This window comes from Triticum urartu, chromosome 1A (assembly GCF_056163025.1).
Source record: "Triticum urartu cultivar PI428250 chromosome 1A, HENAU_Tu73, whole genome shotgun sequence".
In the NCBI taxonomy this organism is placed as follows: domain Eukaryota; kingdom Viridiplantae; phylum Streptophyta; class Magnoliopsida; order Poales; family Poaceae; genus Triticum; species Triticum urartu.
The window spans coordinates 304,930,074-304,955,226 of NC_141873.1; the positions used below are offsets into that span (position 1 = coordinate 304,930,074).

General features: G+C 45.1%; 1 protein-coding gene across 1 annotated transcript; it reads right to left on the reverse strand.

Moving 5' to 3' along the window:
- Positions 1 to 8,209: 8,209 nt before the first annotated feature.
- Positions 8,210 to 8,836, reverse strand: LOC147990973 (uncharacterized). The gene has a single exon (XM_087538475.1). The coding sequence runs from the start codon at positions 8,834 to 8,836 to the stop codon at positions 8,210 to 8,212; it is 627 nt and encodes a 208-aa protein (XP_087394601.1).
- Between the last annotated feature and the right edge of the window lie 16,317 nt (positions 8,837 to 25,153).

Consider the following 25,153-nt stretch of genomic DNA (forward strand, 5'->3'; position numbering starts at 1 on the left):
CTCTGGAACATAAGACAAAGAACGCTTAGTGAAATTCTTCAAGACTCATCTGGTCAAATTCCTCAAACTTGTTCCTTTTCAAAACCTTCTGAGAACGCATATGACCTCTCCAAATTCCTTGCAACTATACTCTGTTCACAGGTACACATGTCAGCTGCTGAATCACTAGGTTCTCATCAACTTAACTCATTTGCAGTGTTCCTCGAAGAAAAGTTGCATACTTCTTCAGAGAATTCAATTGTTCAAATTCCTCAACTGAAGAAAATGGATGACGGTAAGAAGCCACAGAAGGGAGGAAAGAGGCCTGAGGTAAATACAACGTTTGAGATCCCTGATGAAATATATGCTGGGTACTGCACACCTACTGAGGAAACCAGGAATGAGCGCAAAGTGCGCATTCAGAAGATAGAGAGGAGATGGGCAAGAGAATGGAGGGAGTACAGATATGTCACTCCTAAATATATGAAGAAATTCGCACTCGATCCTCCATGCCCAAGAGCTCTATTGGCACCTGGACAAATCGCTGATCCCACTAGCCTCAAGCGCGGTGAGAACTATCCTGATGAATGGGCCAAGCGCCAAGGCAAGTTGGCTAAGCAAGCCAAAGAAGCAGTGAGGAAATTCAATGAAGACTCTGCTGCTGCTGCTGCCTCTGCTGTCAAGCCAAAGAAGGCTATGTCAAAGAAGCCTGCGCGCAAGCCAAGTGCTTCACCAACAATGCCCTCAAGGACAAGTTCCTCAGCAATGCCCCCACGGCCAGAATCCTCAAAGCCCTCATAGCAAATTCCTCATGCTGCTCCTGTTCCTCCAAAGTCCTTAGCTCCTCCGCCAAAGCCCTCAGCTGTTCCGACTAAATCCTCAGCACCTGTGCATCTTGCCTCGTGCCAAAGGACTGCAGGCATCTCCATTGCCTCAGGTGTCTCAGCTAGTTCCTCAGCTGCACCAAGTTCCTCAGCTGGCCCCTCACTGCTGAAGACAAAGGCCACTGCTGGACGAGGTCCTCGCCCAAGTCCTCAAAAGAAACAAGTCACTTTCCAAGTACCGTCTGAAGAAGATGAAGTTGATGATGATGAACTTGCAGAAATCATCAGAGATAGGCAAGTCAGGGCTGCTAGAGCCAAAGGATCAGAGGTGCCACTGCTTTTGGATCCCAAGTTGATCCTTGACTACATTGATGTTTGGCACAAGGACCCCAACACCCCCTTGCCCGATTTCAAGCTGACTCCTGGTCAAAGTCACATGCTGACCCACTTCATTCAAGAAGAAAAGTGGAAATTTGAGAAGGCCAGGCAGATCAAGAAAGCGCAGTACAAGAAAGAGCGCTATCTGAAGAAGAACGTTGTCTCTATGACAACTGAAGAACTTGTCACTATTCAGACTGAGATTAAGAAACTCAATGATGACTTTGACGCATATCGCGCTGATTGGCTTGGAGCCAAGGTTCGTTTTCTGAAACTTGCGGATAACTTCACTTCCAATGTTGCAGCCCCAATGCAACAGGAAATTCCTCAGGCTGCAGCATCTGCTCAGCCTACTGAAGAAAATGCCAGCACCACTGATGAAAATCAGGCTGCAGAAGAAAATGTGAGTTCCAGGGCTGATGACTGCATTCCAGCCACTGAAGAAATTGCCAGGGCACCCACTAGTGGTGCGTCTGAAGAAACTGAAGAACTCAGGGCAACTGCATCAGTTGTGCCTGAAGAAAATGAACCAGATTCCTCAGCTGCTCCTGCACCAACTTCAACTCCAATCCTTTCCATCTGCATCAGATGTGAAGAAGACCAAGGCTGCAGAGTGTGCTGCAGTGAAGAAAAGGAAAGCATCAGTTGCTTCAGATTCTTCAGCTCCGAAGAAAATGAAGCCTATGCCAAGTTCATTTGCAAAACCCATTGATGTTGTTCCCATCTCAACCAGGCCATCAAAGGACCTTGTTCCTTTTGATGAAGAATATGTGATCCCCAGCGGATCGGATGAAGATACTCCTTCTGCTGCTTCGTCTGAACCGTTGGATGAAGAAATTGAAGTGGATGCGATCCCTTCAACACCTATCATCTCCTCCCCTATGCCTCAGTTCACAGCTGAAGAGGCTGGCGTTGAAGAAATGGAAGATAAAGATGTGGACGTAATTAGTGATGAATTCCGGGAAAGTCAGCATCCAAACTCTCCAATGTTCACCCCTCTACAGCAAATTCCTCAGCCCCCCCACACAAACTGTACAAATGGGCACTGAAGAAACTCATCCCACTGCATCTGTCCATGAGGAAATTCCAGCCACTAGCGCTGAAGAAACTGCTGAACAACCAACAACGCAGACTACCACTAAGGAGGAACTAGAAATTCCTCAGCCTGAAGAACCTGCGATTGAGATTCCTGAGGTCGTGATGCAACTCACTGACACTCCTCTGCCGAAGCCAAAGGATCCATTCTCACGCAAGCAAAAGTTCAAGGCTGATGATTTCTTCGGCGAGCATGTATTCTTCAAAGATTACAACCCATATAACTCTGCTCGCATTAGGAAGATGCGTTTCTGGACTGCTAGTCAAGCCAATTTCTATTCCTCAGTGCTGTTCAACAAGGAGAAGATCTTCTACCATGAGCATATTCCTCACGTGGATATGGAATCTCTGTCGTGCTTCGCACCAGTCCTCAGTGTTCTTCACGATGCTGGAATACTAAACTTCTGCTCTGACATCTGCGATTGGAATGAAGAACTGATTCTTCAATTCTATGCAACGCTGCACATCACTGGAGATGCTGAAGATGTGAATTCCTGGGTGTTGGACTGGATGTCTGAAAACACTCACTACACTGCACCAGCCTCTAAATTGCTTCGTGCTCTACCACTCAGTCCTCCCCTTGAAGAAGCTCGTTGCATCTACAGTGAACCTGAGCTCACACATCATTACATGCAGGTGCTGATGAAACTTTTGAAGCTAGGTCAAGCACCAAGAACCAAATTCCTCGTGAAGGAATTGTTGTACGTGCCCAGAACTGTCTATCGTATTCTTACGAGGACAATCAGTCCTATCAAAGGCCACGACTCATCTGATGAGGAAATTGTTGGCATCATGAAGAATCTGGTATTCAACATCGTTCATGGCATTCCTGTCAATTATCACGATTTCTTCATGAGGACTATGGCAAATGTTGCACTGTCTCCATTTGAGATGAAGCCTTATGCACCTTGGATTATGAGATTCCTCAGGACAAGGTCTTCACTCAACTACAAAGCTTATTTCCAGAATCACCTCAGCTACTTGCCCCCAATTGAAGTCCTCAAGCAGACATATTCCTCAGTTGATGGAAAGGGCAAGGCACCAACTGTAATAGATGAAGGCATTCGTCCATTGGATGGTCAGTTTCGCAAAGCTGCATCTTACTCCACTAATGATGACTCTGCCACACATGACTCTACCAATGCACCCAAGTCCACTCCTCAAGCCACTGCTCCGCGCGTGATGACTGACCGTGAACTTCTGCTTAGTCTTTACCAGAAGGTGGATCGAAATCACAAATGGGTTAAGCGTCAGTTTGGTTCACTTATTCACAACATGACTGCCACACACAATGCAATGAAGAAAAACCACTAGTACCTCCATCAAGTCTTCGGTCGCACCTGGGCAATCCTGTCACATCTGTATGGTGAAGAAGATCTAAAGAAAATGGGTCTCAATGAAGATTTTGACTGGTCTCCACCTCCACCGAAGAAATTCAAGAAGGTCAAGGTTCCTTCTCTGGTGGCCAGCTCATATTCTTCATCGCGCGACACTGATGAAAATGAACACTTGGACGACACTGCGGCAGGCCCTACTACGACAAACGACCCCACCAACGCTGGCGCTCCTTCATCAACTTGATATTCTTCAGGGGCGTTAGTCCTCATATTCGATCCTTTTGGTCATTTGATGACAAAGGGGGAGAATTTTGAGTTAGTCTTCAAGCGAGTCTTTCTATATGGGCGTTTTTTTGTTAAGTTACAACTCTCGTTCTTCTACGACTTTATTGGATCGAGTTGTAAACTTAAACCTGATGGTGCTCTAATACTCTTGATACGTTTTTCCTGCATGCTTATTCCTCGTTAGTATTATTGCACGCATGCTGAATTACATCAGTCACCATATTTCATCATGCATTTCAAATTCTTCACTGTTATATATCCAATGCGTGTATGAATTACAAGATATAGGGGGAGATCTCCATGATTCAACTCTTCAAGTGTGCATTGCTTCAAAAGCAAATTCCTCACTATGCACATCTTTAGGGGGAGTTCTTCTATATCTTGCAATAAAATTCCTCAATATTAGTAGTTACACTTCATATGTTTATCCCCGTTGAAAACTTAACCTATATTGTCATCAATCACCAAAAAGGGGGAGATTGTAAGTGCATCTAGTGCCCCTTAGTGATTTTGGTGTATTGAAGACTTATAGGTTAAGGGACTAATGTGTTTATGAGTGTACACAGGTCTATAAGTCTATGAGGAGTTTGATATTTACAGAGAAAGTCGACCCCTAAAAATGAAGTTCTTCGTCTGAAGACTTTGGTATTCTGAAGACTTTCTGAAGACTTTGAAAGTGAAGAAATTGGTGTGACCTTGAAGACTTGGTATTCATTCGAGGAACATGAAGCGTGAAGACTTTTGTTTTTGTAGTTTCATTTTCTCTTTCTTGAGTCATAGAAAACACCATACTGTTAAAGGGGGTCGAGGAAATACTAAGGAAAAATTTCCAAGTGATGCTCAACTCAAAATCCTACACCTACCAATCCCTTTGAGTGAAGCCATTGGAAATCTCATACAGTTCAGTCAATTTCTTCAGTGACAGAGACGAAGTTCTTCTGGTCTCTGAGGAATTTGTTTTGACTGAGGAGTTAGGAATTCGCCAGTGTGGATTTCCTACACAGTGAGGAACATGATAGCCCTGAGGATTTTTCTACTCAAAATTCCGACCGTTGTTGTGGTATGCGCCAGCTATCCCAAAATATCTATCCACCTAACGGTCATATCATTGAAGGGCATTTATGTCTTATCATGTCGGGCTGCTCCCTAGGCTATAAATAGCCGCCCCCTACAACCACTAGCTGGTTGGCTGCTCCGAGAGAAACTGACACTTGTCATTTGAGAGCAACCCATCCTCTGAGGACTTTGAGTTAAAATCATCAAGTGAGGAAAAACCAAAAACCCAAAACACAAACACCTACAAACCCCAAGTGATTGAGCATCACTGAAGAGATTGATCCTGCGTGGATCCGATGCTTGTTACCTTTGAAGACTGTGCTTCTTCCAGACGGTTAGGCGTCATGGTCTAGAGCATCCAAGAGGAATTGTGGATCGCCGAGTGACCGAGTTTGTGAAGGTTTGGAAGTCGCCTGAAGACTTACCACGAGTGATTGGATGAGGTCTGTGTGACCTTAGTTCAAGGAGAATACGGTGAGGACTGGGTGTCCCGAGCTGCGTGTTCAGGACTGGGTGTCCGGGACTGTGTGTCCTCGAGTTTAAATACTCAGCCGCTCCAACCAGACGTACAACTGAGACAACAGTTGGAACTGGTCTACAAAATCATTGTCTTCACCAAGCTCACTGGTTCTATTTCCTCAACTCTTTCATTTCCTCATAACTGTGTTGTGTGCTTGTTCATATCTGTGTTTGAAGACTTTGACTGAAGACTTTCTCAATTTCCTCAGTTCAATTTCTTCAGTCTGTTTGTCTTCATCCTGTGTTATCATGTGCTTACGCTTCTGTACTCTGTGCCTGTCTTCATTTCATCATGATGACTATGCTTGTATTCTGTTATGTTTACTTTTGAGTACTCATTCCGCTGCTAGTAGTTCTTCGCTAAGGAATTTCCTCACCGGCAAATTCCTCAGTGAAGAATTTCATAAAAATCGCCTATTCACCCCCTTCTAGTCGATATAACGCACTTTCAACAATGTAAACTAGTTCCTCCATCCAGGTGTGTGCCATGTCCTATCTAGTCATCACAACAATGTTAGCTATTAGAGTACTACTACCTCCCTTCTAGTTTAAAGGGCTCGATTCAAAAATTTCACCTACTCTTACCAAGATAGAGGAGTAGTAGCTAGGAATACTATGAGTAGTAGCTAGGGATTGAGTGTGCAAGATGAACTGGAGAAAGTAAATGCAGAGAGATGGAATGCAAAAAATACGGAGGGATGTGATGGTTGCTTGTCCGTTTATTTTACCAAGCCACCTATTACTGGGAGTGGTGGGGTTTTGTGATATGACGACTTTACTGCCGCACCATGAGCGGGGTGAGACTCCCATGTAGTGCCGCACTCTACACTAGTACTACCTCGGTCGTGGTTTATTAGTACCCATTGAATTTGACTGAAGATTTAACTGACAAAATGTTAGGCTAGTCATAGTGGGAGTAACTTAGGTAGTAACATAGCGCACTTTGAGAAATTTTTGTTTATGTGGCAAGTAGTTAATGAGAAGTGGCAACATAATATGTTACTGTAACATAGCGCTTCCCAAAACAACATGAGTCTACAAGCTATTAAATGAAGCCATATATGACATACTACTATGTTACTTTGCACTATGAAGGTAGTAACTTATACTAGTGTCATATGCATGACACTAGTATAAGTTACTCCCCAGTATGACCAGCCTTAGTGCATGTCAACAAAAACTATATCGTTGGATTCATATTTGAACATAGTTTTCAATGATATATTTTTGGTGGCATGCATGAGCATTTATTGTACTATATATAATGTTAGTTAAATTTATGGTCGTACTAATATATAGTAAGGTGCCCGTGTGTTGTACGGAACAGTGAAATGCATTGATCGACGAGTTGTTTATTTTGACAAAGTATGTGGGGGTCATCTCATGTGTAATGAGTATCGATAGGTTTCTTCGGATATTATTTCTTCTCTAGAGATCACAAACATCCGGGTGAAATAGATAAAAAAGTATCTTTTGCAAACAAAAGCATTGAACTGTTCAACCTGCATCCAAAACTGGTGAAGAAATAACACTTATTGTGCTTTGCAAGAAATGATCTTTAAGAATTAGTTTTTGAGTATCGATTTTGTTTATTTTTTCTAGACCACCTTGAATGTACTCCCTCCATCTGGGTGAATCTTAGGCTAGTCATAGTGTTACTAGACTATGGTACTACCTTTATCTCACTCCTTCCCAGTTTATAGGGCTTATCTCAGAATTTTTGGTTTCCCGTTTTATAAGTCTCAATTTGATTGTTCCCCATCACATGCTCAGATTTCAAGGTGCATTAATTCATTGCATGCAAGGATTATGAGAAACTTGACCAATGCATGTATTGCAATTAATGCATTGGTAAACACAATTCTTTGAGGAAAATGAGCGCATTAATTGAGTGCTTTTACAAACCACGAAAATAATTCCACCACTCATCATCTACCTTGGTTGGTGAGATTTTTGAATGGAGCCCTATAAACCGGAAAGGAGGTCCTCATATGTGTGGTGTCGCCAATGGAGAGTGACATATGTGTGGTATAATGCAAGCCATCATTTATTAAGATGTAGCCTAATTTTATCATGCGGTGCGTTATGTTACAGTAACTACATGCCACATAAGCAAACTTTTCTTGGGGTGTGTTATGTTACTTGCTAAGTTACTCCCACTATGACTAGCCTTAAGTTGTGCACCATGACCAAGAATGAGGGGAAAACAAGAGAACTTAAAGTTTATTTGCTAATTAATAGCATTGCATGCAATGAACTAACCACTTCATGTCGCGTTTGGTAGTCTTGAGTCATTGAAAACATGCACTCCCCAAATCTCTTATTGGTTGATATGTCAAGAAACAATAAATGAGGTGAGAGTTAATGCACTGCGCCTAAGTGTTTTGGGATTATTTGGTTTTCGTAAGGTGACTTAGAGCGAGTACAATAAGGTACAGTCAACAGGCTGTAAGAAGTAAAGTAATATTTCTAATGCTTAGTTGGAGGAGAGAGGATAGGAGAGAGAATGTAAGCGGACTCTCATGCAAGAGCCAGCTGCAACACGTGCTCCTAGGCACTATGTGAGAGTGGAAAGTGGGCCAAAGCATACATGGAACATTCTAGACTAAACCATAAATGGATACACTTTTATTCAAGCGTGATACTCTAATAGAGCAAGATCATGCATGGAAGGTTCTATACTATATAAATAAGAAGTCTCCACATGCTTAGAGAACGGATTACATTGAGCGAAGACTAATGATGAACATTTGACTTGGTAATGCATATGACCAGGTGAACCTCCTTGGAGTCCCCGTGCACCATCTTGGAGTGAAAATCATACCAGGCGTCTTCCATGTCCACATTGCCGGGAACGGAGCAGCTCGACACAGTCTCAGTCAGCATGATGGAGGCGGCGTGGGGACCCTCGTACCTCGGAGGGGCAGTAACAGTGAGCACGCACCTGTACACCGGCCTCGTGTCGGCGTCAGCGGCGTTGCCCCTGACGCACACTATAGAGACGGGGCGATGGTCTACGCGGGCCTTGCCGATGCCCATGGCCAAGAGGAAGACGATGTTGTCCTCCTCCGCGACTAGTAGGCGGCGGTGATCCTCTAGTGACTCCGGCATGACGAATGGGTAGCACGTCTCATACTTGATGTTCCTCGCCGCAGGCCAGTAGTGATCGACCGATGGTGCCATGAGGTGATGCATGAGGCTCGCTAGCGAGCCCTCAAACGGCGGCATGCACTCATAGCAGTAGCAGGGCGCGTGCGTGCATCTGGAACTATGCTCCGCCAGCGAGTGCTGGTCGACGTACCTCTCGTAGCCGAAACTCTTGTAGACGCAGGGCACCTTGCAGGCATCGACCAGGCTGTCCATGAAACGGGAGTGGCTGTAGGGGACGTCGCGCCCGCTGAATGGAGCGCAGGAGGGAGTGGCTATTGGGGATGTTGCGCCCGCCGAATGGAGCACAGGAGTAGCACACGAAGTAGTAGATGGTGTCCTTACTGTTACTCCCTAGTCTCTACTCTTATAAAAAACCGAGTTGGTGATGATGGTGTGCCTGCCATCTTGTAATATAGACCATCTGATCTATATCTGGCGGATAGAAAGAAAAGTATGAAAATTTTACAAAAGATACCCGCACCTCTGTCCACATTTACAGATAAGGCCTTGCCTCGTTCATCCTTATCTCCTACAACCTCATTGTTGATCAATTAAAAAGGAAGTCTTTGGAACAATCCGGCATGGTGGCCGTTGCCGGCGCCATCCATCCACATGCCTCTGCTCAGTCCGACCACCAGTCACAACCACGCCCCACTCCTCCTCACCTTCTCTCTCATCTTTCTCGAGATATCATTTTTTCGATGAAATTCTTGAGATACCATTTTTCCGATAAAATTCTCGAGATATCATTAGTTTTTACACATGGGATTACTCCTGCATGGGTCAATCACAACAGGTGTTTTGCAAAAAATTGCATCTTGATGTTCCTGTAAGTGCATCTAGTGCCACCCCTAGTTGGTTTTGGAGTATTGACGACAAACCTAGTTGAGGGACTAACGTGTTTGTGAGAATTGCAGGCAAACATAGGTAGAAGTCCCTCATTGATTCGGTTTTATTACCAGAGATGACCCCTAAAAATGTACGAAGACATTGAAGACAATGGTGGTTTATGAAGATATTCATATTGAAGACAATGACATGAGAAGACTCCCTATGAAGCTTATGGAACTCGAAGACTTAGATCTTTCGTAGTTTTATTTCATTTATGTAGTGTCATAGGAATCACCGTACTGTTAAGTGGGGTCCAAAAGAACCAGTCAGAATGACTGTAGTGATGCCTAATTCAAATCCTATGTCTTCGAGCGAAGACTTTGAGAGAAAATCTTGTCCAGAGTCAGACAAGTCAGCTTTACTTGTAGCCCAAGTAAAGTTGCCGTGTGAGTTCAAAATTCGATCGTTGGTACACGTGTCAGTTCCTCAGTGACCCAGGGTCATTTCGGACAGATCAGGTCGGGTTGCCAAGTGGCTATAAATAGTCCACCCCCACAACCATAAACAGTTGGCTGCTTAGATTTTAGTGCACGGCTTTTGTCGTTTGAGAGCAACCCACCTCGAAGCCTTTGAGAAAAAATTCCTAGTGAGGAGAAAAGCCCTAACCACCCAGAGCCAGAGTAAATTGGGCATCACTTAAGTCTTTGTGTCTGTGTGATTTGAAGACTTATTACACTTGAGGACTGTGCATCCTCCAGACGGTTAGGCGTCGCGTTCTGAGCATCCAAGAGAAATTGTGGATTGCCAGTGAACGAAGTCTGTGAAGGTTTGGGAGTCTACCTTGAAGACTTACCTGAGTGATTGAGCGAGGTCTGTGTGACCTTAGCTCAAGGAGAAAACGGTGAGGACTGGGTGTCTTGGACTAAGTGTCCTTGACTGGGTGTCCGGGACTGTGTGTCCTTTGGTTTAAATACCTAGCCGCTCCAACCAGACGTACAGTTGTCACAGCAACTGGAACTGGTCCAACAAATCATTGTCTTCAACGTGTCACTGGTTTCATCTTCACTTCCCTTCACTTACAGTTATTCATTGTGAAGCCATTGCATGCTTGCTTTATCTTTTGTCTTCACAACATGAATGTATGATCTGTTCGGCTTCATAACTTCTTCCTACCTGATCCTTATTACACTGAAGATGTTTGTCATTGCGCTTTCACTCTATTGAATACATGACCATGGCTGGCCTAGTGTAATCTAACTTCCGCTGCATAGTAATAGGCATAATCTTCACTGTTTGTCTTCATAACTCTCACGTTTTGAAGACTTTCATAAAAATCGCCTATTCACCCCCCCTCTAGTCGATATAACGCACTTTCAATTGGTATCAGAGCAAGGTGCTCCCTTGTTCTGTGTGATTCGGTTTAACCACCTGGAGTTTTAGCTATGTCGACTGCAGGGATAATCAAAGTCTCCGCTGCTTGCCCCGTCTTCGATGGAACTGAATATCCCTACTGGAAGAATAAGATGCGCATGCATCTTGAAGCCCTTGACGTCGACCTATGGTATGTCGTCGGAAACGGTGTTCCCAAGGCTGGAGAAGGTGTCACTGCTGCTGATGTCAAGAAGTTCGTTCAACTGGACTCTACTGCCAAGAATATCATCTGTGGTCATCTGACCAAAGGACAGTATGGCCGTGTGAGTGCCTTGAAGACATCCAAACTGGTCTGGGACTGGCTCTCCAAAGTTAATGAAGGCATATCAACCTAGAGAGATCAAAGAATCGGTGTTCTTCGCAACCTCTTCAACCGCTTCAAGCGAAATGACAATGAGAATGTCCAGCACACATTTGACCGGCTCACTGACATCACAAATGAGCTTCAAGCCCTCGGCGCCACTGAGATCACCAAACATGAAATCGTCAAGACGCTGCTGAGATCACTTGATAGTTCGTTTGACATTCTGGCCCTGATGATTCAAGAACGTCCTGATTTCAAGACACTTGATCCGTCTGACATACTTGAGAGGCTCAACACACATGAGTTTCAGCTTTCTGAGAAAAGAGATATCTACGGTCCAAACTATAGGCGAACTCGTGCCTTGAAGGCAAAAGCTGTCTCCTCATCTGAAGAAGAATCTGACTGCAGTTCTGATGATCCTGAAGACATTGGAAGAGAACTTGCAATGCTAGTGAAGAAGTTTCAAAAATTCACCAAGAAGAAAGGCTTCAGAAAATCTTCACGATCAAGCTCAAGGAATGATGAAGCTTCTGCTCATGACTACAAGAAGAAAACATGTCACAAGTGCAAGAAAACTGGGCACTTCATCTCTGAGTGTCCACAGTGGGACAATGAGAACAGAAGGAAGAAGAAGAGCAAGGAATATGATTCTGACGACAAGAAGAAGAAGAAACACTCAAAGTCTTCTTCCAAGTCTTCATCAAAGTCTTCATCACACAAGAAGAGCTCATCTGGCAAGGCACGTGCGTTTGTTGGAAAGGAGATGGATTCAGAAGAGGAGTCCGCATCTGAGGAGGCAGAGGTGGAGTCTGAGGAGGAGTCTGATTCTGGCATTGCGAGTCTGGCTACAGCATACGTCGCCAAGTCCATCTTCAACACTGAAGACAATAACTGCATCACCGACACCGACGCAAATGACAAGAACGACTCCACTCCTACCTACTGCTTCATGGCACGCGGTGCCAAGGTAAACACACGCACCACTCGCTATGAAACAACCAGTGACGATGACTCTGAATGTGATTCAAAACCTAGCTACAAAACACTTGCTAAAATTGCAACTGAACAACAGAAAGCTATGGAACATATTCAAAAACTGTTAGACAGAAGCGATGATCTGTTGGGTGCTGAAATGACTCGATCTGAATCCTTAATTGAAGACATAAAAAACCTTCACGTTAAGTATCAGGAACTTGAAGATCGTCATGATACTCTCTCAACAACTCATGAAAAGCTTTCCTATGACTATCTTCAAAGGAAGCAAGAACTTGAGAAATTGAGGGTGGCTCATGAAGATCTTCAAAAGGAAAACGAGTCACTTCGCGCCGAACAGATCAGTCCCACTCAGGAAGGATTTGAACCACCATGTCTTAAATGCATTGAGCGTAATAATGCTAATTCTGTTGCTGAATGTTCCACTGCTACTACTGTTCCAATATCTTCAACTGTTGATGTGGCAACTAACCCCTCTGCTGAGGATACCACTGCTATTGCTGATGAGAATGCTAGGTTGAAGACATTGCTTGAAACAGGGATGTACAAAAGTCTGAAAGGGCATCAAACATTATGTGATGTCCTTAAGAAGTAGATTCTGAACCGAAACCCTAGGAAAGAGGGTGTTGGGTTCGTGAGGAAAATCAATGCAGATGGCTCTTACTGGAAACCTGAGCAGTACCCCAAAACTACATGGGTTGCTGCAAAGGAACTTTCAGCAGATCCATCCAATTTATCTGGCTTCACTTATGCTAACCCAATTATCATTGATAAATCCTTTGATGCAAACTATAAACTGTTTAAGAATCAGAATGGTGAAGTGTTTGCCAGGTACATTGGTACTAACTGCAGGAATGGACCGCCTATGAAGAAGATCTGGGTTCCGAAAACATGTCTGGAAAATCTTCCTGTGAATGTCTTCATGACACGTCACTTGAAGAAGACAAACCTCGGTCCAAAGGCTTCATACAGACAGAGGACTCACCTGAGTCACACTAACGCAAATGTTTTGCAGGGAAACCACACTCAGGCATATGAATATGAGAGCGGTTCATCGAACCGTCATGTTCATATGACCAAAAATTATTCTGCTTATGCCTATGAGTATTATTGTCCCCCTGCTAGACTGTTTGCTAAGGCTTCAAAGCCAAAATTCTCAGATGCTGCACTTAGACTCATAGCTTCTAAGCCACCCTTGAAGATGTGGGTGGTTAAGAAAGCTTAACTCTCTTTTGCAGGGAAAGGTCTCCAGCACAAAAACAAAATCTTCTGATGCTATTGCTGGGGACCATAAAAATCTTGTGGGGCGCAAGATAAACTGCCCAAATGGCATCATTATGTACTTCGTTCCTGAATCGCATGCTACTCTCCCCATTAGTCCTAATCTGGATTTAAGTTTTCATAACCCACTGGTTCGTCAAATGTTTATGCTTCACAACACTCTTCGTGAAGCCTATCCCCCTAACTGCACTGTAGGGTACGACACCAGAGACTTCAAAGTCTTCAGAATGGATTATTGACAGTGGGTGTACAAATCACATGACTGGCAGAAGAAGCCTTCTTATGGACTCAACTTTACGTCCATCCGACAAGAGCCACATTACATTCGCTGACACTGGTAAAAGTAAGGTATTGGGTCTAGGTAGAGTTGCAATCTCAAAGGATCAACACATGGATAAAGTCATGCTTGTTGAATCCCTTGGCTTCAACTTAATGTCTGTCTCAATGCTTTGCGATTTGAATATGATTGTAATGTTTGGCAAATATCGCTGCCTGGTGCTAATGGAATCTGACAAATCTCTAGTGTTTGAAGGGTATAGGAAAGGTGATTTGTATGTGGTAGATTTCTCAGCAGGACCACAACTTGCAGTATGTCCTCTTGCAAAAGCTTCAGAATGCTGGCTTTGGCATTGAAGGCTTGGGCATGCTGGCATGAGGAACCTCCACACCCTTGCGAAGAAAAAGCACGTCATAGGCATCGAGGGCGTCAAGTTCAAGAAAGATCACTTATGCGGTGCCTGTGAAGCAGGGAAGATGACAAGGGCAAAACATCCTTCGAAGACAATCATGACCACTACTCAACCCTTCGAACTGCTTCACATGGATCTTTTCGGTCCCACTCACTACTCAACTTTTACTACTTCTGCATGCCTCTATGGCTTCGTAATTGTTGATGATTATTCTAGATATACTTGGGTGCACATAATCCTTTACAAGACTGAAGTGCAGGATGTCTTCAGACGCTTCGCAAATCGAGCTATGAACAATTTTGGCGCCAAGATAAAGCACATCAGAAGTGACAATGGCACTGAATTCAAGAACACTGGCCTTGATACATATCTGGATACCTTGGGCATCACACATGAATTCTCAGCTCCATACACGCCACAGCAGAATGGCGTCGTCGAACGCAAGAACAGAACACTCATTGAGATGGCCAGAACAATGCTAGATGAATACAAGACTCCAAGAAAATTCTGGACTGAAGCCATTGATACTGCATGCCATACAATCAATCGTGTTTATCTTCACAAGCTTCTTAACAAGACATCTTATGAACTCCTAACTGGCAAGAAGCCAAATGTCAGTTACTTCAGAGTATTTGGCGCAAAATGCTGGATCAAGGACCCACACCACACCTCAAAGTTTGCACCAAAAGCACATGAAGGCTTCATGCTTGGATATGGAAAGGATTCGCACTCCTACAGAGTCTTCAATCTCTTCCACTACAAAGTGGTTGAAACAGTGGATGTGCGATTTGATGAAACCAATGGATCACAAAGAGAGCAATTGCCAAATGTGCTAGATGAAGTTCCAGCAAATGAATCAATCAAGCTTATGGGAACCGGAGAAATTGTACCTTCTGAAGCTCAACCTGAAGAAGAACTTATCATCTCAGCACCTGATCCACATGAAGACAATGCTCAGCCTGAAGATATACCTTCAAATGACCACATAGATCAGCAAGAGCAAAGTCTTCGCCCCACACACCCTCGTGTTGCAAATGAAGTACAAATTGACAAAATACTTGACAGCATCAATGCACCTGGTCCACTCACTCGTTCAAGGGCAACTCAGCTAACAAACTTTTGTGGGCATTTCGCATTCGCCTCAATATCAGAACCCAAGAAAGTTGAAGAAGCCTTCATGGAATCTGAATGGATTCAAGCTATGCAAGAAGAGCTTCAACAGTTTGAGCTGAATAATGTATGGGAACTGGTTAAGCGTCCTGATCCACGGAAGCACAACATAATAGGCACCAAATGGATATACCGCAACAAGCAAGATGAGCATGGTCAAGTTGTCAGGAACAAAGCTCGTCTCGTTGCTCAAGGATATACTCAAGTGGAGGGCATTGACTTCGATGAAACATTTGCTCCTGTGGCTAGGCTTGAAGCCATACGCATACTGCTAGCCTATGCAAATCATCATAACATACTTCTCTATGAGATGGATGTGAAAAGTGCCTTTCTCAATGGCAAGATTGAAGAAGAAGTGTATGTTGCACAACCACCTGGCTTTGAAAATCCAAAACATCCTGATATGGTATACAAGCTCAACAAGGCACTGTATGGCCTCAAACAAGCCCCTAGGGCCTGGTATGATACACTCAAGTACTTTCTGAAAAGCAAAGGCTTCATACCTGGTTCCCTGGATCCCACTCTTTTCACGAAGACATATGATGGTGAACTATTTGTGTGCCAAATATATGTGGATGACATTATCTTCGGCTGCACCAATCAGAAGTATAGTGAAGAGCAATATCAGATGTCCATGATGGGGGAGCTGAAGTTCTTCCTCGGTCTTCAAATACGGCAACAATGCAACGGCATCTTCATATCTCAAGAGAAATATCTTAAAGAGTGCCTGAAGAAGTTCGGTATGCAAGACTGCAAAGGCTTCACAACACCAATGCCAGCCAAGCATCATCTGGGTCCCGACGACAATGGTAAAGAGTTCGATCAAAAGGTATACCGCTCCATGATTGGGTCTTTGCTTTATTTATGTGCATCTAGGCCAGATATCATGCTTAGTGTTTGCATGTGTGCTCGATTTCAAGCGACACCAAAGGAGTCGCATCACTTAGCTGTGAAGCGAATTCTTCGATATTTGGCTCACACCCCAACTCTAGGATTATGGTATCCAAAGGGCTCAGAGTTTGATTTGGTTGGATTTTCGGATGCTGATTATGCTGGTGACAAAGTTGATCGCAAGTCTACATTAGGCACATGTCACTTTCTGGGACGATCACTTGTATGTTGGTCTTCAAAGAAGCAGAACTGTGTATCACTCTCCACTACTGAATCTGAATACATTGCTGCTGGATCTTGCTGCGCTCAGCTTCTGTGGATGAAGCAAACACTCAAAGATTATGGCATTCATCTGAAGCAAGTGCCACTTTACTGCGACAACGAAAGCGCCATCAAGATTGCCAACAACCCAGATCAGCACTCGAAGACAAAGCACAATGAAATTCGTCATCACTTTCTCAGAGATCATGTTGTGAAGGAAGACATTGATATCATACACGTCAACACTGAAGAGCAATTGGCAGATATCTTCACCAAGCCCTTGGATGAGAAGAGATTTTGCAAGTTACGGTGTGAGCTAAATATCTTGGAATCCTCAAATGTCCTGTGATCAGGCACACATCCTAACACTTAAGCATATTGATGACTTAGATGTGCAACACACGAAGTACCGTATATCTTCAAACAATGAAGACATACATTCTAAGTGTGAATACATTAATGTGGAAATTGACTTCGGAGCGCCATGATAATTGTGCGCCGTGTCTGGGTCTAATACTTCCTATACGGTGGGTAACGCCACCACCAAACGTTCCATTTTGAAGTGTTTCTCTCTCATGGCATTACCTCTCAATGTCTTCACAATTGGTTTGGCTTCATTCTCAGTATGTCTTCATGATTATCTTCACTGCGTTGATTATATGGATATATATGTACTGATGTTCTGTCCTCTACAGCATTCACTTATAGCTATGTCTTCTTGGTTGAATCTTTTTGAACTAAGTGAATGTGATCGGACCCTAACCTCTCTATGCTTCCTATCCCAAACTCTATCTCTCCAAGTCATATGCATTCTGTTGAAACTGTCAAATGTCTTCACTGTGTCCTTGCCAGCTGAAGACATAGTGACAACCATAAAAGTCCAGTTTTAATGCTCATTCCTCCACATAAGATCCGGAGAAGCAGGAACGACCGCCCGACAATTTAGGCATGCGTGGGACGTGGAACAAATCCCAATCTTCGTCTAACTGGCCACGCGTGCCTCAAATGCGAACCGCCAGGGGTACCTGCGTAATAGCGCAGTGCCGCCTCTATCCCTATAAATACACGATTCACTGCGGTCATTATCTCCTTCTTCCACCCTCGCACGAACCCTAGCGCCACCGCTAGCACTCGACGACGCCGACGACGAAGCGCTTCACTGCCGCAACCTCTCCGACGCCGTTTTCACGCCGACAGCGGACATCGCTCTCTCCGCCGTCGCCGTAGGTGTCTTCCATCGCCAAGTTAGGGCACGAAGGATCGAACTGCTCGACCTCAACTCTCACTTCGTCTAGCAGTTCCAAGTGTGGTAAATAAAAACTCTTTTTACAGCCTCTTTTGATCCCACAGTTCAGTCACTTTCTGCCATAAGAAGTTTCTCTTCACATCAGTTAGTTATCTCGCTACATCTCATGACATGCCTAGTATATTCACTTGTGCTTCATAAGGTAGTTAGATTCCTCACTTGTACTGATCTGTGGGTTCGTACAAATCTGGAACCAACTTCTTATCTGTGAGTGAATGTCTTCGCACAATGAGGTCTATGTCTTCTAAACCGATTTATCTTCAAAATCTTCTGAGAATGCGTATGACCTCTTCCCCTTCCCTCGCACCTTAATGCTGTCACAGGTACATGTCCGTGGGAGAATCCTTTGGTTCTCATAGTCTGCATTCATTTGCAGAGTACTTGCAGCATCACATCAACTCTCCTGAAGCCAGTTCTTGCAAAAGGAAGCCTTTGAAGCCTTTGAACATCTTGAAGCCTTCCAAGTTATTCATGGCTTCAGAAACAACAGCAAGGAAGGGAGGCAGACAGCGACGTGGTGAAACGTCCAAAGATCTGCCTGATGAATTGGCAGAGATGTACAAAACTGATCCTGAAGAAAGCTATGGTCAGCGCAAGACACGAATCCAATGGATTCAAAGATATTGGGCAGAGCAATGGTTCCACTACCGCTTCGTCACTCAGGAATATGCGGAGAAGTGCGCCATCAAGAGACCGTGGGGAGACGTACTATACAAAAATCTCGTACCCAGGTCCAGAGTCGAAGCCATTGCTCAAGGCTTCTATCCATGCATGGTGAGAGGACCACAGCCAGCTGAGGCACATCCGTCATCACTTCTCTGGTGCCGCGATGATAATCTCTTCAAGCGCAACTTTCAGTTTGCACAACAGTCAGCGAAGATAAACAAGAAGAAATTTGGGCTTGACTTCAACCCTGGTCCCTCCTCACCAAGGGCAGATGGCACACGCAACGCCGATCCCAATATCATCAGGCCGTATGCCAATCTTGCAGGCCTCATCACTCGCATCCTAGTCCAAGGGACTGCTGTGAATGACCCTCCAGCAGATACTGAGTCAGATGACGCCCCTGCTGCGCCGAAGCCGAAGCAGAAGAAGCCAAAGGCTTCAAAGCCAGCCGCTTCTCCCAAGATCGCAAGAGTGAATCCTTTAGCAACTGCACCTCTTGAAGCCAGTGTGCAGTCAGAAGGCTTATCACGAGTGTCCAAGCCCCAAGAAGCCAAGAAGCCTCAGCCACACACAGGCAAAGAGCTCACAGCTGCTGACATTCTGCGCTGCGAAGCCATTGATCTCTCAAGCGATGAAGATCTTGGAGATGATGCTCTTGAGCAGCTCATCAAGAGCAAGGAGGAGGCTGAAATCTTCAACAATCTGCCTCTGTTTGATGTCGCCATCATCCACAACTTCATCGATGAATGGTTTGCCTCACCGGACATCAGCTTCAACGATCTGCAGCTCCCCGTAGGCCTCAGTGTTGCTTTTCAAGGCGCAATTGCTTCAGAACTTGCAATAGCCCAGCGCATTGTAGAACTGAAGCAGAAAATTGATTATGAAAAGGATCAGTTCAAGAAGCACGTGGCCAAGCTCAGTGTGCAAGAAGTGAGAAACTTCAAGATCATGTTGCACGAGCTGAAAGAGAACTTCCTGAAGACGCGTGCCGAAGCTCAAGGCTCGCGAGAACGCATGAAGACTTTGGCTGATCGCTGCGTGCAGGCCTACAATGAGGCAGAGAAACGCAAGGCACTTGGGCGTCCTGGCATTGACCCCAGGATGGCCGCGAAGAAGAAAAAGAAGGCTGCTGTGCCTGAACCTGAAGCGCCAAGGTCAGAAACTGCTCCGATTGTCTTCCCCGCTTCAACGACTGGCTCGAAGCCAAAGAGTCGATCAACCGCCTCACAGCACAAGAAGACACGGACTGCAGAGGCTGAAGCTAAGAAAAGAAAACATTCTGAAGCCTCTCCTTCTGAACCCATCATCAAGAAGCGCAAGACCAAGAAATCTCGGGCTGCTCCCACAGAGCCCTTGACAGTTGAACCCCTCTCCGTCCGCTATCCTGACGCAGATCGTCAGTTGACTGTGCATAAACCCAACACTGAAGACATTCCAGCAGACGAACCCTACGCTGCTGAAGACATTGGTCTCCAAGAAAATGTGCAAGGTGATGCAGCCCTTCCTCAGCTTGAGACAAGCGAACTGATCAGTATTGGTCGTCCATTGACACCAATCACACAAGATGCATCGTGGGCAGATCGCCCACAGGAGGAAGATGAGCCACAGCCCACTGCAACTCCACAAGCGTCGCCCAAATTCCGTAGGCTTCGCAAAGGGACAAGGGCTCAGGCTGCTGACGACATTCCGGCTGCATCAGCCGAAGAGCATGCAGAGACACCACAAGCTCCAACTCCCCCACACCAACAAGAAGCAGTTCTCCAGGAGAACGTGCCTGAGTCTGCAAATGTTGAGGCTGCCACAAACAACGCCGAAGCAAATGTGGAGCCCAACCCAACAATAGCTTCAGAAGACAATGAAGCTACTGCTCCTGAACATTCTGTGCCTGAGTCTGCTGCAGGACCACAATTCAACTATCATATTGCATACAGACCCCAGGTCCAGAAGCCGATCCCACGACTGCCAAGGTTCCCAGGTCCTGCATCAGCTCCTGGTTCCTTCAACATCAACGGCTTCAGGGCAGATAACACGTTTTTCGACCGCTCCAAGAACCCTTATTCAAGGGAACGGATTGTATCAGATAGGTTCTGGAGCCATCAACAGCGCAGCTGTTATTCATGCATCCTATACAACCAAGGCCGCATCTTTCCTCACAAGCGCCTTGAGGTTGAAGCTGTTGCTGGTCTGCCTGGTCTGGAAGAAGCACTGGATTGCTTCAAGCAAGTAGGTTTGCTGCCATTTATCACTGATGAAGAGCACTGGAACGAAGAGCTTCTGCTCCAGTTCTATGCCACTTTGCATATCAAAGGCTATAACAGAGATCCGAAGACATGGATTCTGGAGTGGATGACCGGCAATATCCATCATGAAGCCAATGCTTTCGACCTAATTGAGCTTACCGGCCTTCCCACTCCTGGCGAATTCTTTGAAGAAGGGTGCCAACTCCATGCTGAAGCAGTTGAGAGCATATTTCAGCGTCCTGAGCCAGATATGAGTCAGATGCTCTCAATGATGAAGCCACTACCTCCTAATGCACCCTATCCAACTAGGTTCTTCGTTGAAGACTTAGAGTACTTGCCCAGAACAATATATCATATCATAAGGCGGACTCTATGGCCTGTTAAGGGACACTCTCGATATGCGACAATTGATGGTGCAATGAAGACTCTCATCTTCTGCATTCTACATGGCAAATGCTTCAATGCACAGGATCTCTTCATCCGTCACTTTGCAGCGTCTGCCTCAGAACTGTTTGGATTAAAGTTCTATGCTCCTTGGGTTATGAGGCTGATCAAGCTTCACTCTGCAATCTCCTATCAACCCTCAGCCCGCAACCATAGGATATTTTTGCCAGATGTGGACACATCTGCTGAAGCAATATATCCAGAGCCTGGCAAGCAACCATTAAGTCTTCAAAATGCAGAACACCAGAGCTTCACTCAAAATATTGAAGGTGTTGAAGCTCTCTCCCGAGTGTATCCAATGGCTGGCACCACACGTGCCCCTGCATCAACTGAAGCCACTGACAGCACAGCTGCCAAGAGACCCAAGAAGCGCGCTCGAGCACTCAATGACCGAGAGTTTCTTGTGGCTCTTCACCAAAAGCAAGATAGGCATCACGACTGGCTCAAACGGCAGATGAGAAGCATCATGCAAGACGTCAATCGCATAAGAAATCTGGCAACCAAGAATGCGTTTGTCGCACACGAGACCTGTCGCCGCACTTGGAAAGGCCTCACCATGATGAGCAATGAAGCTGAACTGCAAGAGGATGGCTTCAGAGAGAGATTCCAATTTGACTCCACGCCTCCAAGAAGAGCTGTGATGCGAAGCACACCATCACTTGAAGAGTCAGAATTCTCTTCTTCTGCTGCCACCGTGTCTGCCTGGATTATTGAAGAAGACGACGACGCGACATCATCTCCACCTGCTTCAACACACGTCGAATCTGCACCAAGCTCATCTGCTCCGCCACCAAACAACTCCACCGACCCTGCTGCGCCTGGGAACGCGTAGAAAACTCTATGTCTTCAATCCTTTTTGGTCATCACTGACAAAAGGGGGAGAAGCATGATGTTTATAGTCTTCAAGCGGGTCACTTTGGGCGGGTGCCTCTATATTTTGCTACATTTTGCTACATTTTACTTCGTGCTTACAACTCCCGTTTTTGCTACATTTGCTTCTTTGAGTTGTAACACTTAGCCTTGATGGCCGTCTGCTACCTGCTTGTCACTCCGTTATGCAAAGATAAATTCCGCATGTGCGACGATAAATTCCGCACTCATCTCGTACTGCAGACGTCCATCTTCCATTATGCATGTCATTATCTTCATATACTTTCACATGCATAGTGGATTGTCATCATAAGTTGAAGTGGATCTCCACAAGTACAACCTGCCATGTGCATTTGCATTCAAAAGGCAAATTACTTATATGCACATCTTCAGGGGGAGCCCTTGCAACTTATGAAGAAAAATTCCTTTACTATTTCACAAATTATGTTCCCCGTTGAAAACTTCAACTAGTTTGTCATCAATCACCAAAAAGGGGGAGATTGTAAGTGCATCTAGTGCCACCCCTAGTTGGTTTTGGAGTATTGACGACAAACCTAGTTGAGGGACTAACGTGTTTGTGAGAATTGCAGGCAAACACAGGTAGAAGTCCCTCATTGATTCGGTTTTATTACCAGAGATGACCCCTAAAAATGTACGAAGACATTGAAGACAATGGTGGTTTATGAAGATATTCATATTGAAGACAATGACATGAGAAGACTCCCTATGAAGCTTATGGAACTCGAAGACTTAGATCCTTCGTAGTTTTATTTCATTTATGTAGTGTCATAGGAATCACCGTACTGTTAAGTGGGGTCCAAAAGAACCAGTCAGAATGACTGTAGTGATGCCTAATTCAAATCCTATGTCTTCGAGCGAAGACTTTGAGAGAAAATCTTGTCCAGAGTCAGACAAGTCAGCTTTACTTGTAGCCCAAGTAAAGTTGCCGTGTGAGTTCAAAATTCGACCGTTGGTACACGTGTCAGTTCCTCAGTGACCCAGGGTCATTTCGGACAGATCAGGTCGGGTTGCCAAGTGGCTATAAATAGTCCACCCCCACAACCATAAACAGTTGGCTGCTCAGATTTCAGTGCACGGCTTTTGTCGTTTGAGAGCAACCCACCTCGAAGCCTTTGAGAAAAAATTCCTAGTGAGGAGAAAAGCCCTAACCACCCAGAGCCAGAGTAAATTGGGCATCACTTAAGTCTTTGTGTCTGTGTGATTTGAAGACTTATTACACTTGAGGACTGTGCATCCTCCAGACGGTTAGGCGTCGCATTCTGAGCATCCAAGAGAAATTGTGGATTGCCAGTGAACGAAGTCTGTGAAGGTTTGGGAGTCTACCTTGAAGACTTACCTGAGTGATTGAGCGAGGTCTGTGTGACCTTAGCTCAAGGAGAAAACGGTGAGGACTGGGTGTCTTGGACTAAGTGTCCTTGACTGGGTGTCCGGGACTGTGTGTCCTTTGGTTTAAATACCTAGCCGCTCCAACCAGACGAACAATTGTCACAGCAACTGGAACTGGTCCAACAAATCATTGTCTTCAACGTGTCACTGGTTTCATCTTCACTTCCCTTCACTTACAGTTATTCATTGTGAAGCCATTGCATGCTTGCTTTATCTTTTGTCTTCACAACATGAATGTATGATCTGTTCGGCTTCATAACTTCTTCCTACCTGATCCTTATTACACTGAAGATGTTTGTCATTGCGCTTTCACTCTATTGAATACATGACCATGGCTGGCCTAGTGTAATCTAACTTCCGCTGCATAGTAATAGGCATAATCTTCACTGTTTGTCTTCATAACTCTCACGTTTTGAAGACTTTCATAAAAATCGCCTATTCACCCCCCCCTCTAGTCGATATAACGCACTTTCAGTTCCGTGCAATGCACGGGCATCTTGCTAGTTTGCATATAATTCCAAACACCACGTAGACACGTTCTTTGACCATTTTACAACTATGTTATTATCATTGTTAGTGGTCAGCCGATGCAAGTTGTAGCCTCGGGTGTTTTAACCTTTTTTAGTAATGATATCTGGCGATTGTTCGCCACGAGCTCAATCCTGGCGAATCCCATGTAACGTTAGATTTGTATGTTACGGTGGCCTATTTTTAAGCCATAGTATTTACAAAACCGCCACCCTTACACACGTACTGTAACTGCATCGCGGGCATTTGCAACTGCCATGTCTCCCCGCGAACGTTTGCTCAGGATTGGAGTTAGCACTGAAGGTGGTTCGTAGTCGTTCCATGCTCGGGCATTGAAGTTTGTAACTATTTTAGATTAGAATATACTACTCCTCTGGTGCTAGTAGTAGAGCAGAGTCCTACTCCACTACTCTGTATGCAAACTAGGGCATAGTAGTAGGTACTGCAGGGAGTACTAGTACTATGATCACTCAAGCAAGTTGTCTCGCATCGATATGACCTACGCTGCTGGGATGTGTCTTGTAAGTCAAGCGGCATGTTGTTGTCATCATCACCTGTCCACTTCCCACAACACATATTCGCTTCTCCATCTTTGTCCTCACATAATCATCCAATCTTCCATCCCCGCTAAGGCGCCTCCCCCCTCTTCCGAGACCCAAGCACTAACAATGGCAAAACCAAGCAACGTCCGCCGAAAGAGTGGCTGGAATTTGCTCCCCACAAAGGTAATCAAGCTCATTGTTTCATGTGTGGACAATCTCAGTACCATGCCGCTTGCCCCGTGCTCGTCGGGGTTGTACCATTTACTCAAAGCCCTCAGGACGGAACTCTTTAAGCCAGCTCCTTGCTTGCTGACGCCGCCTGATCTTCAGAAACAGCGTGTCACGCAGCATAGCGATCGTAGGGTGGCGAGCATCAACCCCCTTGACTGCGATCCGATCCCTGTCACTCTCAACTACATTAACGGTATGTACTGGGTCGGCATGAACACGTCTAGGATGGTGCTCGTCGATGGTCGCGGTAGCTGGATGCTGTGGAGGTCTACACCCTGCGATTGACCCCCTACCTTCAATTAACACTGCACTGCTTTGGCATTGTGGCCCAGAATACTCGGAATCTTACAGTAACCAACATGATACCAAGTTTGATTTTCTCAAGGTTGTAATCTTCCAAGTGCCCACAAGATCTGTGAATTATAAAGACTTCAGGCTAATTGTG

What these genes read in the sequence shown, in the direction of transcription:
- LOC147990973 (XM_087538475.1), bottom strand. Translation starts at nt 8,836, where the DNA reads ATGGACAGCCTGGTCGATGCCTGCAAGGTGCCCTGCGTCTACAAGAGT.